This window comes from Hydra viridissima, unplaced genomic scaffold (genome assembly GCF_058129835.1).
Source record: "Hydra viridissima isolate aposymbiotic clone 2 unplaced genomic scaffold, HvirCarnegie_v1 scaffold_17, whole genome shotgun sequence".
In the NCBI taxonomy this organism is placed as follows: Eukaryota; Metazoa; Cnidaria; class Hydrozoa; order Anthoathecata; family Hydridae; genus Hydra; species Hydra viridissima.
In genome coordinates this window covers 3,206,070-3,223,241 of record NW_028324316.1, presented here as the reverse complement: position 1 = coordinate 3,223,241, position 17,172 = coordinate 3,206,070, and the positions used below count along the sequence as shown (strand labels likewise).

The window sequence follows — 17,172 nt, the reverse complement described above, 5'->3', positions numbered from 1 at the left end:
AATTACTCAAACAACATTTATGTAAAAACATAAAAATAAAAAACAGCAAGTACAATTTTTTTCTTCCATTCAATCAAGACATAGTAAAGAATTCATTTTTTTTGTCTTTTATTTTAAAGTTTTATTGTATCAAGTAATCCAGTAGGAGCATTGTATGACCATGAAACAGAATAATGTCTTAACATATCATAAAGTAGATCAACTTCATCAAGAAATTCTAGCTTTTCAATTCTTTGTTTTTCATTGGGTGGTAGGCCATTATAAACATCACTTAAAAGTTTAATATGAACATTTGAGAATACCTTGTAAGATTGCTTTTTTGATTGAATGTCAGGAAACACACCAAGCAAGGAGCAATTTCTTTGAGAAAGATTTTGTCTCATAACCTCTCCAAATCTGTCATTTAAACTTATAGGGTCATAATCAATTAAAGATAAAATAGGAAACTCCTGTGTAAAATAATTTAACAACTTGCTAATTGCAGAAGGCTCCATATATACAAAGACACATTCTGCTAAAATTAATGTTGGTACTTTCTTTGATATTCCTGCAGCAGATAGTGAAGTGTCGATGCTTTTCACATTTCGTAGATCTGCTGCCATTAAGTGATACATACAAGTGTCCAAAGTTAAATCTGTTGTTTTTGTTTTCTCAGATGAGAAATGCTTATTTAATTGGAGTTTGGAAAGAATAATAGATTTCTTCTTTTTAACAACTTGTGGCATGTCAATTTCATAAAACCCATATTTGGGCTCTAGTTGCTTTTCTGAAATATTCCAATATAACGTATCAAAACCAGCTCCTAAGTTAACTATCTGACACTGGCAATTGGTTTTTAATAAAAACTGTTCAACTAAATGTTTTATGCACCAGTGCCTTATATAATACCCCCTGTTGATTTCTGGAGCTTTTCTGTTGGGTAAGGTAGTCACAAACAATTCTATGTATGGATCATACCAATATCCTTTAGAAACAGCATACCTTTTGCAATGTGATGCGTCATCATTGGTCGAAGCAACAGCATCACTAGACATTCTCACAAATAAAACTATTCAAAGTTAAATAACTTCAAAAAGATAATACTTTCTTTTTTAAATGTGCACTTTTCTGCTGATCAAAATGAATTAAACAACAATTTAGAAAAAATAATAAAATTCAAAAGAAAAAATCATATGCATTTTAGCTTTATCTGAACATACTGTGGTTTCAAAAAAACTAGGATTGTTAATAAATTCTGTTTCAAAATATCGTAAAAAAGTAACCCTCTTTGATGGATATTTCTTTCTTTTTCTTTTTTCTTTTTTTTTTGCAAGGAAAGAAAGGGGTTTTTTTTTACTAATTTCACAAACAAGTTTACTAGTTCATAACTTTTTTTATGAGTATAGTTTTATCAAGCGCATGTTAAACAACATCGTCGAAAATGTCTTTTAAAAATATCCGCACCAAGTTTTAAATAGATTTCGGTTCAATTTTCTTCTTAAAGTAGATTATTCGTAACCATTAAATTATTTATTGTTAGTTTTATCATTTTCAAAATTGATATTAATCAGCTGCGAAAATTATGAATGATGACCAGATTAGTCACATTTGAGACTTTTTACCGAGATATTGGGATCTGACTGAAGAGCAGCAAGTGAAGCAACAAAGTGGCAGATAAAAGGTATGAAGAATTGCTCCAGCAACAAAAAAAATAGCAAGTAGATTTCAAATTTCTGAGAATTGAGTAAAAAATACTCTAAGAGCATGTAACGACATCAATATCATCCAGAATCTGAAAGGTCAGAAGAACCACGGAGCACAAAAATGGCTTGATGTTTCGTTAGGAACCAACCTTAGGTTAAGTAACCTTAAAGGAAAACTGTAAAAAACATGTTTTTTTCAACTATGGTTAGAAAATAACTACTTAGAAAAAATATTTGTTTTCATACAGTCGTTACAAAACCGATGTTGTCGGCCATTAACATGCTCACAAGGTTACCCAGCCAACATGGGCCCCACATGGGTTTTAACTTAGGCATGTGGGCATTGGATACTTTACACGGGCTGTAGATGGGTACCATTTCGGCCAGCCCATTAACGCAATAATTTAACGGAATAATCCGTTAAATATATATTCTGTAATGTTTTTTATCACTTTTTTTTTCCGTCAAATGTGTTTATTAATAAACAATTGTAAAAACGTGCTTCTTCCATTTAATAAATTTGTAAACTTTGTAATAGTTTTACGGTTCAAAATTATGCAGTCGTTTTAACACTGACAAGATTTCTTTGTTTTGAAAAGATTTATCTAAAGCAAAAGTTCTAAGTTATTATTATTAAAGTATTAAGGTAAAATTTGTTAATAATAATTTTGATACTTTTAATGTATTAGTAATATATTATTATATAAACTTTATATATACAATCACTATTATATATATATATATATATAAGGTAAGTATGGGTATTAAGGCCCGGCGGGTAATAAGGCCCACTAATCCAAAGTTAGGGAAAAAATAAATTGTGAAACTTTTTTTCGACATTAAAATATTAGAGTTATCTGGTTTTATCACTGGTAGCAAAAAAAAATCAGCATTTCTTTACCGCGCATTCGACAAAGGTGGGCCTTAATACCCATACTTACCTTATATATATATCTATATATACAGGCCCGCCGCGATCTTCAATGACGCCCGGGGTCAAAATTAGTTTGAGTAAAAAAAAGTTTGAGTGCTGTCCAAATGCTAATCTTTTTTTACTGAATTCTATGGGCGTGGGTCGAGGAAGCCTCTAATAATTTTTTTAATATATTAAAAAAGAAATGCACAAATAGACATGTTATTGAACTTTATTTATATTGCAAGTAACTGTAAGTTTTAAATGTAATAGATATTTAATGCTTCAAGAGAAGTTTACTCTCCGGGCTTTATTCATAGCAAAATTCGTAATGACCTCGTCGTAGCACAGATTTTTTGCAAGATCGTGTTCAATAGATATAACTAGGAGATTAGTTAGCCGGTCTTGACTCATTGTAGATCTTAATGTTGTTTTTACTAGACCAAGCTTACTGAAAGACCGCTCTCCTTCGGCGATGGAAACGGGAATCGTGTTAAACATACGTAACAAAATTCATATTGATTCGAAGAGAGACTCTAGACCTTTCTGATAGATTCCATTTAATAGCTTCATTGAAGTGAGATTTTCTTTTGGACCGAAAAGATTGGCGCGCTTCAGAGTATCCAGATGACGGACCTCTAAGATAAGTTTGTCTTCATCTACATCACTCACATAGATTTGCGCCAAAATTTTACATTTCTCCTTCACGTTAGGTTGTTCAACTTCTTTTTCTTCACTCGACCTACTACTTGATTCTGAGAGAGCCATAGGAACACTGCAAAAACTTGTTTTGTTAACTTAACCAAATATGTTTGGTTTAGGAGAAAAAAACGAGATTTTGTAGCCACTTTTTTTCTTTGTTAATTATTAGGCATCGTAGTTTCAAGAGAACACAAAAATTTATTAATGTCACTATAATTATGATTAACTGTGCTTATTGTGAATATACTGCAAGCTAAATTTTACCAAATAATTTGGTTACTTTAACAAAAACATTTGGTGCATAAATATTCACCAAATGTTTTGTTAAAGTAACCAAATTTTTTGTGAATTTCACAAAACGTTTTTTGCAGTGAACGAGAAAATGTTCGTCGTCTTTTCTGCAGCTTGAAATCTGTCTCTCGTTTGTTGAATTAAAGTATCGAGAGCGGTGTTGAACACGTTCACCTAAAACTGCTTTTCATCGTTTTCGTAGAAATGAACTTCGTTCCTTGCTTCTTCGTAAAACGATTTCCTCTTCCTTGTCCTTTTTGGAACTAATTTTGACTGAAATCCATAGCTTGCTAGACCGGAGGCAACCAAATGTGCTTCATTAACTAATTCGGGCCAAGAAGATCTAAATCTAATAAGATCCTCGATAAGAGTCCTCATAAGTTTCATCTCATCATCTAGAGTAATATTTTACTCTAGATAGATATTTTACTTGTAGAGTAACTGAATCTGGCCAAAATAGTTCTTCATTTCTACAGAAGATTCAAGGGATTGAACACCAGCTAGGTTAAGGTTATAAGCGCTGCATGGCATGTAGAAAGCTTGAGAATTTTTTTGAAGAATGATCGCTTGTACTCTTTTGTACACACCAGACATGTTGGCACCATTGTCGTATCCTTGACCTCGGCAGTTCTTCAGATCGATGTTGTTTTGCTCCAAGACGTCCATAATTAGCTTGGCAATATCTACACCTTTCTTTTTTTCGAGATTTTCGACCCTAAGAAAACGCTCCTTAACTACCCATCTTTTATCAATACCATAGTAGACGAAGCGGAGAACAAACGCAATTTGCTCAGTATGAGAGACATCAGGCGTTCCATCGATAATAATGGAATAGTAAATTGCCATATGAGCCTCTTTAATAATGGCACCGCGGACAATTCTTCCACACTCTTTGATAACTTTGATTCATTTTGAGAACTCCAACCCAAATAATGAGCAACAATTTGTTTAGATTCTTGTTGGCTGCGAGAAACTTCTTCTAGGTGTAACTGAAGAGTCTTGTTGTGCTTTGCGAGTAGCTCTAGAGTTGAAAGAAAGTTGCCGTTATCGTCATCACCAATCATTTTTGATAAGCCTAAAACAAGAATTATAATTACACATATAAATCACGACTTTCTGTTTAATTAGAGTGCAGATAAATTAAAATGTTAATATAAATATAACAATTAACGTTCATAAATATACCTCTAAAGCTAAGGTTGCATGATGCTAAGAAGAGAATTGCATCTAAGATGCACTGCAGAATTTCACGCCACCTAGCTGCCTCATTTCTTACCAATTTTTCTAGACTTGAATCAACCCCCCACACTGATTTTCCATGCTTTCCAGCGCTGTTTTCAACTTAATGTAATAGTCTCGATGGTGAGGATTGTTTTGGTGGCTTTTTACTTTGTCAGCTAGCTTTCTCCAGTTTCCATTGATGCCACCATTCCAACGTAGAAGATGCGATTGATTACCAGCCCTGCAAGCTTGCTTGCTTCCGAAAAGTGAGCACGGAAAGCAAAGAAATATTTTAGAAGTTGCACTACAAACAAGCCAACCTCTGTTTATTTTTTCCCCATTGCGAGTTATTTCGTGGAAAACTGATTCAGGAACCTTAATCTTGTTCGAGTCTTTCGGAAAAGATGAAGGATTTTTAGGAGGCCCCTGAAGAACAACTGCATCACGTTCTACTTTAGACATATTTTCAGCCAACAAAGCAGGATCTTTTGTACTAATTGCCTCAACCAACTTATCTTTATACTATTATTTCAAATAAACATTTAAATAACTATATTACTTACACAAGCTCAAAATGATTATTAAAAGAATCTTTGCAAAGCAAAATTTACCAATAAATTGTTTCCATTTTCAACTCTTGTTGCCGATATTGTGCTACTTGAAGGAGGCAGTGCTTCTTCTGAGCTCAAAAAATTTTCAAAAGACTCATTTCCAAAGCCATCCTATAGAAAATGAAGTAAAAGATTTAAAAATCTCTTGATTTATATAGCAATAGTATAATGGGAGAGATATATGAAAAAGAAGGTTATGTTTAAATTAATGAACTTACTATTTCAAAAGCTTGACGTGTCTGGGAGGAATTTGTAATTATCAATGTGGAAACAGCAGGCCTATCCCCATCTCCTTTTTTTGTAGCTCGTATACCACAATCTTCGAGTGTACGTTTATTTTTTTGCTCATTTGCTGTCCTATTTGCCGCATTTTTTCTGTTTTGTCAGCCAGAATCTTTTTTCTTGAAACTGAACATGTTTTGTTTTTACAAAACAGAATAATTCAAGTATTAAAGCTATTTTTATGTTACTTAGAAAATCTAAATGAAGTCTTGGAATCTCAGTTATCAATATAATTTAACTTTTGTTGATATATATATGTATGTATGTATATAATAAATATAGATATACATGTGTTTTTTATAAACAAAGAAGCCATTATGAGTATTTTCCCGCAAAAATTTTGAGTAGTCTCAGACTTCCGCATATGAATTCGGATAATGCTGTATTGCTGAGGCAACAGTTCTTAAACTCCTAATTTTAAAATATGTGTCAAGTGTATTGTTACAATAAACTTATATTATAAAACTAGGAGTTTTTCTTTGAAGCCCTGTGTATCTTTTTTATTAAAGTAAAAAAAGTTATTGTCATGTGTGCGCCCCTTCTGATCCTGCGCCCGGGTAAAAAGTACCCAGTAACCCCCTCCCCACGCGGCGGCCCTGTATATATATATATATATATATATATATATATATATATATATATATATATATATATATATATATATATATATATAATTACAAAATAAATATTAATAAAAGTATTTTTATTATAATTATTAGCTATTGCAACTTAAGCTCTATTGGTATCTAATTTCAGTGACATTGTTATGGATAATTGCCAAAGAACAAAACGACGAAAAATTTAAAATGTCGTTGATTCAATATTATCAAAGTTAGCGACAGAAAAAAATTCAAAATGACCGTGTAAACAAAGCATTCAATTTGTTACCAACTTATGAATTATCTCTTCTTAATGATTCAGAAATAAGTGAGAAAACTGAATTAAATGTTAGTGACAACAACTCTGAGAATGGCATATTTTCTTATCGGAGGAAGAATGTGAAAATGCCTCTGACGCAGAAAAAAGTTTTTTTTAGTAAAGACAGTAATAGTGAGTTTGACATTAAAGACATATTACATAATTTTATGCTCTTCCTACAACAATATTTCTCATGCAGCAATATCAGATCTATTGCAGATACTTAGATGTGCAGGTTTGGATTTGACTATAAGTGAAAAACATTAATCGCCTGAATTACATCTCTTATTTTATTTACCCCGCATAGTTAACATATCTTTATTTGGTATATAATTTTTTTTTAAAATACATATCAAAAGATGGTCCTTTTCAATTTTACAATCTAGCCCTTATAGGGCCCATGTGGCGCCTGCGGACAAATATTGGATGGGCCCCATGTGACCAGCCCATGAAACAGCCCATGTGGGGCCCATATAGGCCCCATACGAACATGTTCGCTGGGAAGGAGAGAATCATAGGCGCCGAGTCCACGGGGGCAACAGAGGCAGTGCCCCCCCCCTGGAAATTTATACTAATAATATATTATCACGGGTTATCATGAGGGCCAGAGTATCTATTCGCCCCCGTATTAATCCGTGATAATATATTATTAGTATAAATTTCCGGGGGGGCCACTGCCCCTGTTTCTCCGTGGACTCGGCGCGTATGGAGTGAATTGCTTAGTTTATAGAAAAGTTGATGTTAAAAATTGTCATTTGTAAAAATAACTATGAAGGGACAAACAAGAAAAACCAAATTAATGTTAAAAGATGGAGATTAACGTAATGCTTGTACATATCAAATCAATCAACACATTTACATAGAGACGTTAGAGAACAACATGGCTCCATCAGCAGACATGCTGATTAATCTAAACGAATATTGGCAGTTTTAATAAGACATGGCTCCTTCCAATACGGCTCAAAGAAGATTGGATGAAAGAAAATGAAATAAAATTTATGACCTAGCCAGCTTAATAACCAGGACTTAAATCTAATCAAATCAATCCATTGACTTGGATCGACGAAGAATTTGTCTGGGTTCGAATAACCTCCTGAAATTGCCTAATACCTAAAAATTATTATATTTAGAATAGCTCTAATCGAAATTTTCACCATCTTATTAAATTAATGCAAGAAATATGCATAACTGGCAAAGAAGCACAAGGGGGATGTTTTAAATACCATTTTTTGGCATTTATTGTTGTTATTTTGATAAATCGCAGTTCTTTTTATTGATTTTTTTTATTATTTTGTTCGATAACGGTTTTAAACATATTTGTATGTTTTAGTTTAACACTCTGACACATAATTTATCTAATAAAAAATTTTCTTGAATAAAAAAAAATGAGGTTAATGTCTTCTTTAGTTTGGTTACTTTAAAAAAAAATTAAAACAAAAAAATCTTGGTACGCCATTTTTTTTTTCTTTTTTTTCTTGAAACCACTGTTTAATCCTTTACATATAAATTTAATATGGTACATAACATATAATAAATATAATACATAACAATATACTTAATAAAAAAAAGACTTAATACATGAGACGCAACTGGCTCAGAATAGTATAGTTGAGCAACAAATTAAAAGCATCCTTTTCACTCAACTAAATATCAAGTTAATCGCTAAAAGCGCCCAGGGTAATCTTTGCAAAGTGGAAAGTATTGATAAATTAGTTAAAAAATCCTTGTCAGACAATTTAGCAGTGTTGTGTGTGTGTCTATACATATATATATATATATATATATATATATATATATATATATATATATATATATATATATATATACATTTTTTTAAATAAAAAAAACTTACATTAAAAAAACTTTATAACACTCCTAAAAATTATACTTTTATACCAAAAATTTAAGTGAATTCCAGATTTAATACCATGCAGCCACAACTTTTTTATTACAACAGCTATAGCAAGTTTAAACTTTAAAACAAAGTTTAACTGATAGTGGTTTGATTTTTACTTAAGCCAATTTAAAAAATTCAGTCTACACAAATTATTTGAAAAGTCTATGTAGTATGTACTAGTACTATTCAATCTATATTATTGTTGTCATTCAATAGAAATGAAATATCTTCAATACTAAGAGTTTCAAGCATCTCCTCAACAACCTGTTGATTTATTGCTTGCTGATTAAGGTTGGAGGGAATAGGGTTATTATTGAGATTTTCTATAGAGCTAGAAACAGAGCTGATATCATTACTGTTGACTCCATTGTTGTTGATAGTATTAACAGCAATAATCTCCACGTTGTTGTTATTCAAACCATTAGTTACTAATCCAATCCAACTAACCCTGGGATTGACAGCTTCAGAATAACTTGTATGGCACAAGGGACATCTTTGAAATCCAAACATTTCAATCCTTTTGTAGCAATGGACATGAATCAAATGAGAACATTTTGGAACAAAAGCTGGCTCACTTGCAGAATGCACATTTTCAAAGCAAACAGGACAATTATCCTTACCACTATCTGTGCGACACTGATGAGAGTTGAGCAAGGTTTTTCGAAGACAAATATTACATTTATCACAGTGAAAAAAGTTTTTCTCACCACCTATTCGGCATGTTTTACATTTGTTACAGTGAAACTGTTGCTTATCATTATCATCAAACAATCTGCAAATTAAACATGAATACATTCCAAAGCGTATCCCACATTCAATGCAATGTGTGGCCAAATTCTGTACTGTAGAACATTGCACACACTGAACATGATTCACAACATTACGATCAAGCTCATGGTCTTCAACCACATCATGGCATTGTCTGCAACCATAAGTTTTTTGACAACATGGAGTAATTATCAAGCATCGCTTAATGTAATGTACACAGTCTGCCATTGTCTTATTATATTCAATATTCTTTTATTAACCTATGTATATGATACTAATATATGTGAGTAATTAATATACCTAAGTAAAGTACAACATTATTTCTTAGTATACAGTACTTCTGGCAAAATATCATAAAAATCCATAAAAGTGAGGAAAAGAAAGATTTTATATTGAAATAATAAAATTAGAACTCCAGAGTTATTTAATTTTCACGAAGTATCTTGATTACATATAATTACTAGAAATCAAGCCTTTTAACTTTTTGAGTGGATTACTACTAGATCTTTATTGTTTTTATTTTAAAATAATTATGTTAATTTGTTTGTTGTGTGTGTGTGTGTGTGTGTGTGTGTGTGTGTGTGTGTGTGTGTGTGTGTGTGTGTGTGTGTGTGTGTGTGTGTTGTGTGATTCACTATAACTATAGATAAAACCAACTAAATAGCTATACACTTACCAATATTGACTAGATACCAAAGTTGTTATGTAGCTATAAGATTATAAGAAAAATTGTGCATAAAAGTGAGGAAAAGGGAGACTATATCTTTAAATACTGACTTGGAACATCAGATTTAACTACCAAGAACTATCTTGATTAAAAAGTTGCATAAAACTAAATCCCATTTCAACAACCGTTTGTTTTACAAGTCTTCTAATATATAAATTAATAAAAACTTCATTAATTAACTAGTTAGTTGTGAAAACCATATATACAGTACGTTTTCGTCGCTTATTTCATGCATTATTTACGATGCGCTAGAAAAATAAAAAAATTTTAAAAAATACATTCCTGCATTATTACATTCCATTTTGTAGAAAAATAGGATTCAACGTGTTATAAATAGAATTGATAAACGCACTCATCTTTTTAAAATAGAATCATACTTGCAACTAGCGCTACTGATGAAAACCGTGATTAAATCAGTACTAAATCTATAACTTTGCATCTTAACATTTATGATTCGATTCAAATTTGATATACAAGTAATATCAAAAGATTTCTTCGAGAAAAATTTTAGGGTAGATAGTTTAACATCCAAATTGTTGGATTCTAATTGTACAAAAACGATTCTTTAATTTAAAAATCTTTTTTTTTTTCCTGCTGTGAGGATGATAAAAAAATACTATTAAACAGTATACTCGGAAGAATACTACTAATATAGGCTAGAAAATGTAAGCATATATTAAAATATAAGTATATATTAAAAAAAATGATGATAGTCAATTTTTGTTCTTGAGTAATGTATTTGTAAAGATGTGCATTTTACTTCAAGATTTTAGTTTAACGCATTTAAAGTAAACATTAAACTCGGCGAATTTGAAGTGCAAGTCAATAAATTGCCGTGAATTTGCTCAGCGAATTTAAAGTGCCAGTCAATAAATTGCCGTGAGTCGCTTACTAATTTAAACAAATGAGGTATTTTTGAAAAAAATCTGGGGCCAATGCTATAAACATAAAAAACGAAGTTTTTTCCGTAAAACACGAAGTTTTTACCGTAAAAAGCGAAGAAAAAAAAAGTCCATTGCTATAAACATTCAAAAAATTCCGTTTTTAAGATAAAAACTTCGTTTTTAAATCCAATGCTATAAACGAACAAGGGAATCGCCTTTTCAGATAAAAAATGCGTTTTTTCGAAAAAAAACTTCAGATAGATTTTTGATCTCAATTTTAGATATTTTCTTCTTGATTTTTGGCGGCCATTGCTGGAACAACATTAGCGCTTCAAAATCATTGAACATTCTTTGTTTGTGTTTTTATGCAGATATTTTATAGATAAAGCTTAAAAGGATTTTGGTAACTTCATAATAAACTAATTACTTAAAAACTGCATTTAATCTATTATTCAGTTCCTTGTTGTGCTTCGTTAACAATGCATGTATGAATTTAAAATTCCATACTTATTTATGAAGGTTTTCGATAGTAATTCTGGTTAAACAAATTTTTCATAGTGTTTGACTAAAGAAAAGTATAAATAGTCGATAAATATGCCATATAATACACAAATACACAACAAAATAATACACAAATACACAACAAATAAAATGCTGTCTAAAGAACTTAAAATGTTACTAGCAATATAAATCAGAGAAAACAAAGAGGTTCTTCTTGGGAAGCTTAGTATGTTTTAATTAGCAAACTATTTAAATAAAAACATGTATTGCTACATTATATTTTATATATATGTATATATATGTATATATATATATATATATATATATATATATATATATATATATATATATATATATATATATATATATATATATATATATATATATATATATTTCATGTTCTCAGAGACTGTCATGGAATCTTTACCAACACAATTTATAGTATTATACAGTGTAGGAGAAGCTATTTTCAATGTTAGTGTATTAAGTTAACAAAACTATTGGAAGTATATATATATTTACATATATATATATATATATATATATATATATATATATATATATATATATATATATATATATATATATATATATATAATTGATATATACTATACATTACATCATGTTATCATTGTTAATTTTATATACTGTAATATATCTCTGCTGTTTTTGAATAGAATGATTAAATTGCCATTATTATTACCCTTGTTATATCATTAGCACTGTTAGTAGTTTATTACCCTTGTTATATCATTAGCACTGTTAGTAGTTTACTTTACATTAGTTTATAACTATTTGTATATAAACTTGAATGTAAAATCTTTATTTAGAAATATGATTGATTACATACTTATATTATGTTAATATATACTATATATTACATACTTATACTATAACATTTGTAAATATATATTTAAATATATATATATATTTTATATATATATAAATTTCAGTGACGTTTTATGCTTTATAGCAATGGGCGAAAAAAATACAAACAGCGATAAATTCTTCGAGATTACGAACTTTTTTTCGTACGTGAAAAATTGCGTTTTTACGAAAGATTTTTTTTCTCGAAAAAAACTTCGAATTTTTTATAGCATTGGCCCCTGGTCTGCACGATTCACCATCAAATAGCTTTTTGAGAAAACGCGTTTGTTTCGGTAAAGCTCTTACTATGAACACAAGCTAACTTCTAAAATTTACTTGAGCATCAGCGTTTGGTTTTTCGATTTAAAACGAATAATTAAAACGAACAAAAAAAAAATTTCTATATAAATCTTTTAAGATAAATCAAATTTTCTGAAGTTTATTAAAATAGAACTCTATGCGTTTAAAACAGCCAGGTTTTCTGTGTGTCATTTTTATATTTATACGTAAAATTGTTAGTTAAATTTGTTTTAATCTAAATAGAACAGCAACTCTGAACAATGTTTTGAAACAAAAAAGGTAAAGGTTTGCGAGACATCGCAATTTTGTTCTGAAACCTTGGTATGTCCAAATATACAAATTATTTTAAATTAGATTTTTTTTAATAGCTTAAACAGAACTTATTATTTTAATCGTTATTATTTGTTAAAAATCGAAAAACCAAACGCCGATACTTATATGATACCTTATGTAATATATAACTTATTATAATACATAAAGTAGGGCGGGGGAGGGCGGGGAAGGGGCTAGTTGAGCAATTTTTACTAAATGTAATAGATCTCTTGAACAGTGCGTCGGATTTACATAACTTTTTCACTATTAGAAAAAAAATTTTATCTGCAAAAGATTGCTTTAAAAAAAAGAATTTTCTTTAAAGCAATTTTTAGCAGATAAAATTTCGTCTCTTTTTTTTTTTTTTTTTTTAAGAAAATATTCCCTAAAGTTTACCGAGCTGCTCAACCTACCCCAGCGGGGTGGGGCGGGGGTGGGGCGGGGGGTAAGTTGAGCAGCCGTGTAGGGTAAGTTAAAAATAAAGCTAGTAAGTTAACATTTTTCTTTCTGAACTTTTGACTTATATATTTTACTGTCTAAGTAATATTTAAGTAAAAATATTTTTAAAAGAAGCAAAAGTTTTTTAGTTTTAAAAGACATTTACATACTTCTTAATAAAAATGGTTTCAGATATTATTTTAAACTGTTAAGAGTATTTAATAATGATTAATTTAAAAGTGTTTACTCAGCGAAGTTTGTTACTCCGTATCCGATAATGCCGTTTTATTAATTAATTTTATTAATTAGTTTTTTTCAAATCTGCTGAACTTACCCCAACTGGACTAAGTGACACAAAAGTTAGGTAACAAAAAGAGATTCATCCATTAGGGTAATTTCTCTTTTTTTTATATGGCATAGTAGTATTTAATATTGGTTGAGTAACTTTGTAAAACTTTGAGACAACTCTAATAATGTAGTTTCATCAGAGTTATTATTTAATTTGTTGAATACTTGTATCTTTGTAAATGAATTTGAAATAACATGGCTCGCTTAAACGTTTGCTGTGGTGCTTGTTGTAGTTTTTATAAAATTAAACTGCCATTCTACTTTTTTTCAGTAATTGCAAGTCTACCAGAAACAATTCTTAATTGGTCAATAGTATGTGAAACTAAACAGTGGAAATAATTACCATAACATTTTCACATTTTTAAAACACTCAAATTATTTCCAAGATTTTCCATAATCAGTATTACATGATAAAATATCACTATACGCGTATTCAATATAAGTGGGTTGGTTGGTGCACTCAGATTCTAATTTGTATAAAATTTCTTAATTTTAGCACATTGCAGTAAAAATATTAGTCAGAGGACTATGAGAAAAACTCTTTCGATATATTATTATGCATGATCTACAGTCACCTGCTCTTTTAAAATCTTTTCCATAAAATGAAAGTTTAATAACTGCATTAACTTTTTTTTTTTTTATCAAAAGGTGTTATTTCTTTTTTCTTTAGATATGAGTAAAGGATGATCATTTGCACCTGACCTTGTTGAGCTACCTGATGCAAAATATGTCGACGTGCATTAAAAAATTCCAAACTCTCTCAAAGAAGCAAAAACCTAAGATAAAGATATTAAGAATAGAACCTTTTTTGGAAAATTTAAAAGTAATTACTTTTAAATTATTAATGATTCACAGACCAATTTAAAAAATTATACCCTAATCAAAGTATAAAATTTTTTTAATTAACTCTAACTTATTGTAGTTGGACTTAAGTACTCAAGTAAAAGTGGTTGTAGATATAATAATTGATAACCTCAATTAAGAAAATAAACCCTTTAAAATCAAAACAAGTCTGCTGAACCCGCTGAAGCTAACCCTGGTTGACTCTGGATTGGAGTTTATTAGAGATGAAAGGTTTAACCGACTCTGGCAGTGTAGTTTTTTACTGCACAGTAATCTCTGAATCATATCGGCTATAATAAAACATAAAAATACTTTTCTTGCATGCCTAGATTGCTTAATTTAGCTAAGCATTGTCTCAAAACTTTTGGCCCACCTGTTATTACACTATCAAAACTAAATACTTGTTGCCACACCTCTCTTTAATGCAGAAAATAAAGCAGAAATCTTCTTGAATAAGACTAACTCTTGAGTTTTAAGTTATTATAGAGGTAAAAAAAGTAAAATGAAATTTTGATCAAATAAATTTTACAATAAGAATGTCATTTACACAGGATGTTATTTATTTTGTTTTCTCTATACTGTAAAAAAAAACCTCAAAAACTTTTGTGAAACTTAATGGAAAACATAAAAAATACAAATAACAAAATCAAAATTAAAACAAAAAGATACTAAATTTATATGAAATGTTTTACAACATGAAAAATGTCTTAAGTATCAGGCACTAACTATTTATTGATTAGTGACAAACTTTCTTCTTATGAGATTAGAAGAAAATTAACTTTGTTGCTAGGCTTAAACTTTTTGCTTGTCCGAACTGATGGTAGCACACATATTGCATCACCAACTATCTTCACTAAAAAGTTTCTAATTCTCATTTCAAAAATCGAGTTAGACTTTGGAATATGCTTAATCTCATCACTTTTTGTTATCATAACTATCATGTTTTTAGTTTCTTTGACTACTATACCTTTAATTCCTATGTAAGATTTGCATTTAGAATTCCTAACAGTAAATTCAGCACCATGGAAATCAATTTTCAAAAGTTTTTCATCAGCTTTAAGAGAAGCAGAATTAAAGCTTGAACTAATATATTGTAGCCACAAACTATGTAAAGGAAGAAAATCATTGTATTTGGCACATTTTGGAACTTCATGTAAACCTAACTGTTTTTTGTGTTTTCTACAAATTCTACGTGGTTGCACATTTTTCTTTCTGCATGTATTTGCTTTATCCAATATAATTGCTTTTTCTTTTAATATAGTTTTTAACTTATCAATCTCATTTGGTTTACGCTTAGAAGATAATACTTCTGTAATATAGTTGCTAAGAAATTCCTTTTCTGAACAACCACCTTCAAGATGCTGCTTGCTTTCACTATTGCAATACAAAGTATTTGCTGTTATACTCATTTTAATTCTCTTTAAAAAGTATTTCACTTAAAAGTTCTATAAACCACAATAGCAATTCTATACACTTATTCTAGAAAATATAACAATAAACATGCTACATAAATTATCATATAAATACATATTGCAATTGTATTAAACTAATTAAGACACATGCACAAAACAGTTATACAAAAAAGGGTAAAAGTTGACTTGGCTAAGTCTTTTGCGCTTGGTGTATTTGTTTATGAGATGCTAAACTTAACAATTGCTTTAAATATTAGGGAAAATTATTTCCCTGATAATTAAAGCTCACAGAAAAATATAGGTTCATACTTAGCTAGCTAAGTAAGAAAAAGTGACTAGCTAGTAGACATCAGACAATGCTACGCTAGTTTTTGCTTTTTGACTTTATTAATTAGCATTGTTATTGATATGTATCCTAAGGCATGTCATTAAAGCAGTTAATAGACAAACCGAATGCAAAATAATAACAAAATTAGAATACTGCTTTTAGACATTATAGATATAAAATAGATCTTGCCTTTTTTATGTCAATTGGACTCAGACATGCCAAATTAAAATATCATGTCTATTTACCACATTTGAAATTTTTTATTTATTTATTCTAAAATGGTGTTATATACTTAATTGTCACCCATTTTGGCATAAAACTGTTAGTTCATTTAGAAAAAGTCTTACATATAAGTTGGCATAATTGCATCAATATTCTCAATGACCACAAAAATCTTAGTCTTGTTTAGACAAGTAAAAGCTTGTCTAAGTCCGAATTTATTCTTAAGCCCGGCCGAAATAGTATAGTTACTTAATCTTAACACTTTTTGTAAATAGTTGTCACGCTTTTTAACGTAGAACACATTTACACGCAAACATGTAACACTCTTATTTTAATTTTGAATAATATGGGAGAAGGATATACTTCAATGAAATTCAAAGAGGGCAATTCCCCATCTGCCCCTCTTTGGATTTGCTACTGCACGACATGTTGGCCTTGAATCAAGGCTTGATGATTTACCAAAACATTTTAACTGTAACATTTTGAAAAATGACATTTCACTGGTGTTGGTCCACAAATCTGATAAATAATTTTTCACACAGTTAAAACTCAATTTTACTTAAAATTACAACTTGCCAAATTAGTGAGTTAAACTATTGATTTGTTCTCGTGATATTTTTCTACATGACGGATGATCCGACACTTTATCTGGTGACATTATCCAGTTACCTTTCATTTTTGGCTATGAAAGCAAACTTTCTGTTC

The 17,172-nt window shown here is 29.9% G+C and overlaps 2 protein-coding genes and 2 pseudogenes across 2 annotated transcripts; all 4 read right to left on the bottom strand.

Annotated features, from left to right (window-relative positions):
- Window positions 1–16: 16 nt before the first annotated feature.
- Window positions 17–2,074, bottom strand: LOC145183696 (leucine carboxyl methyltransferase 1-like). The gene has a single exon (XM_080059136.2). It carries the CDS (start codon window positions 1,032–1,034, stop codon window positions 114–116), a length of 921 nt encoding a protein of 306 aa, XP_079915262.2. The 5' UTR covers window positions 1,035–2,074; the 3' UTR covers window positions 17–113.
- Window positions 2,075–4,014: 1,940 nt separating this feature from the next.
- Window positions 4,015–5,800, bottom strand: LOC149877109 (zinc finger MYM-type protein 1-like; annotated as a pseudogene).
- Window positions 5,801–8,469: 2,669 nt separating this feature from the next.
- Window positions 8,470–9,644, bottom strand: LOC149877108 (RING finger and CHY zinc finger domain-containing protein 1 pseudogene; annotated as a pseudogene).
- A 4,508-nt stretch (window positions 9,645–14,152) lies between these two features.
- Window positions 14,153–16,684, bottom strand: LOC145183001 (ribonuclease P protein subunit p29-like). The gene has a single exon (XM_080058301.2). The coding sequence runs from the start codon at window positions 15,912–15,914 to the stop codon at window positions 15,261–15,263; it is 654 nt and encodes a 217-aa protein (XP_079914427.2). The 5' UTR covers window positions 15,915–16,684; the 3' UTR covers window positions 14,153–15,260.
- Window positions 16,685–17,172: the final 488 nt, after the last annotated feature.

Bases quoted from the DNA above. Each gene is read 5' to 3' on its own strand.
- LOC145183001 (XM_080058301.2), bottom strand. From the start codon at position 15,914: ATGAGTATAACAGCAAATACTTTGTATTGCAATAGTGAAAGCAAGCAG.
- LOC145183696 (XM_080059136.2), bottom strand. From the start codon at position 1,034: ATGTCTAGTGATGCTGTTGCTTCGACCAATGATGACGCATCACATTGC.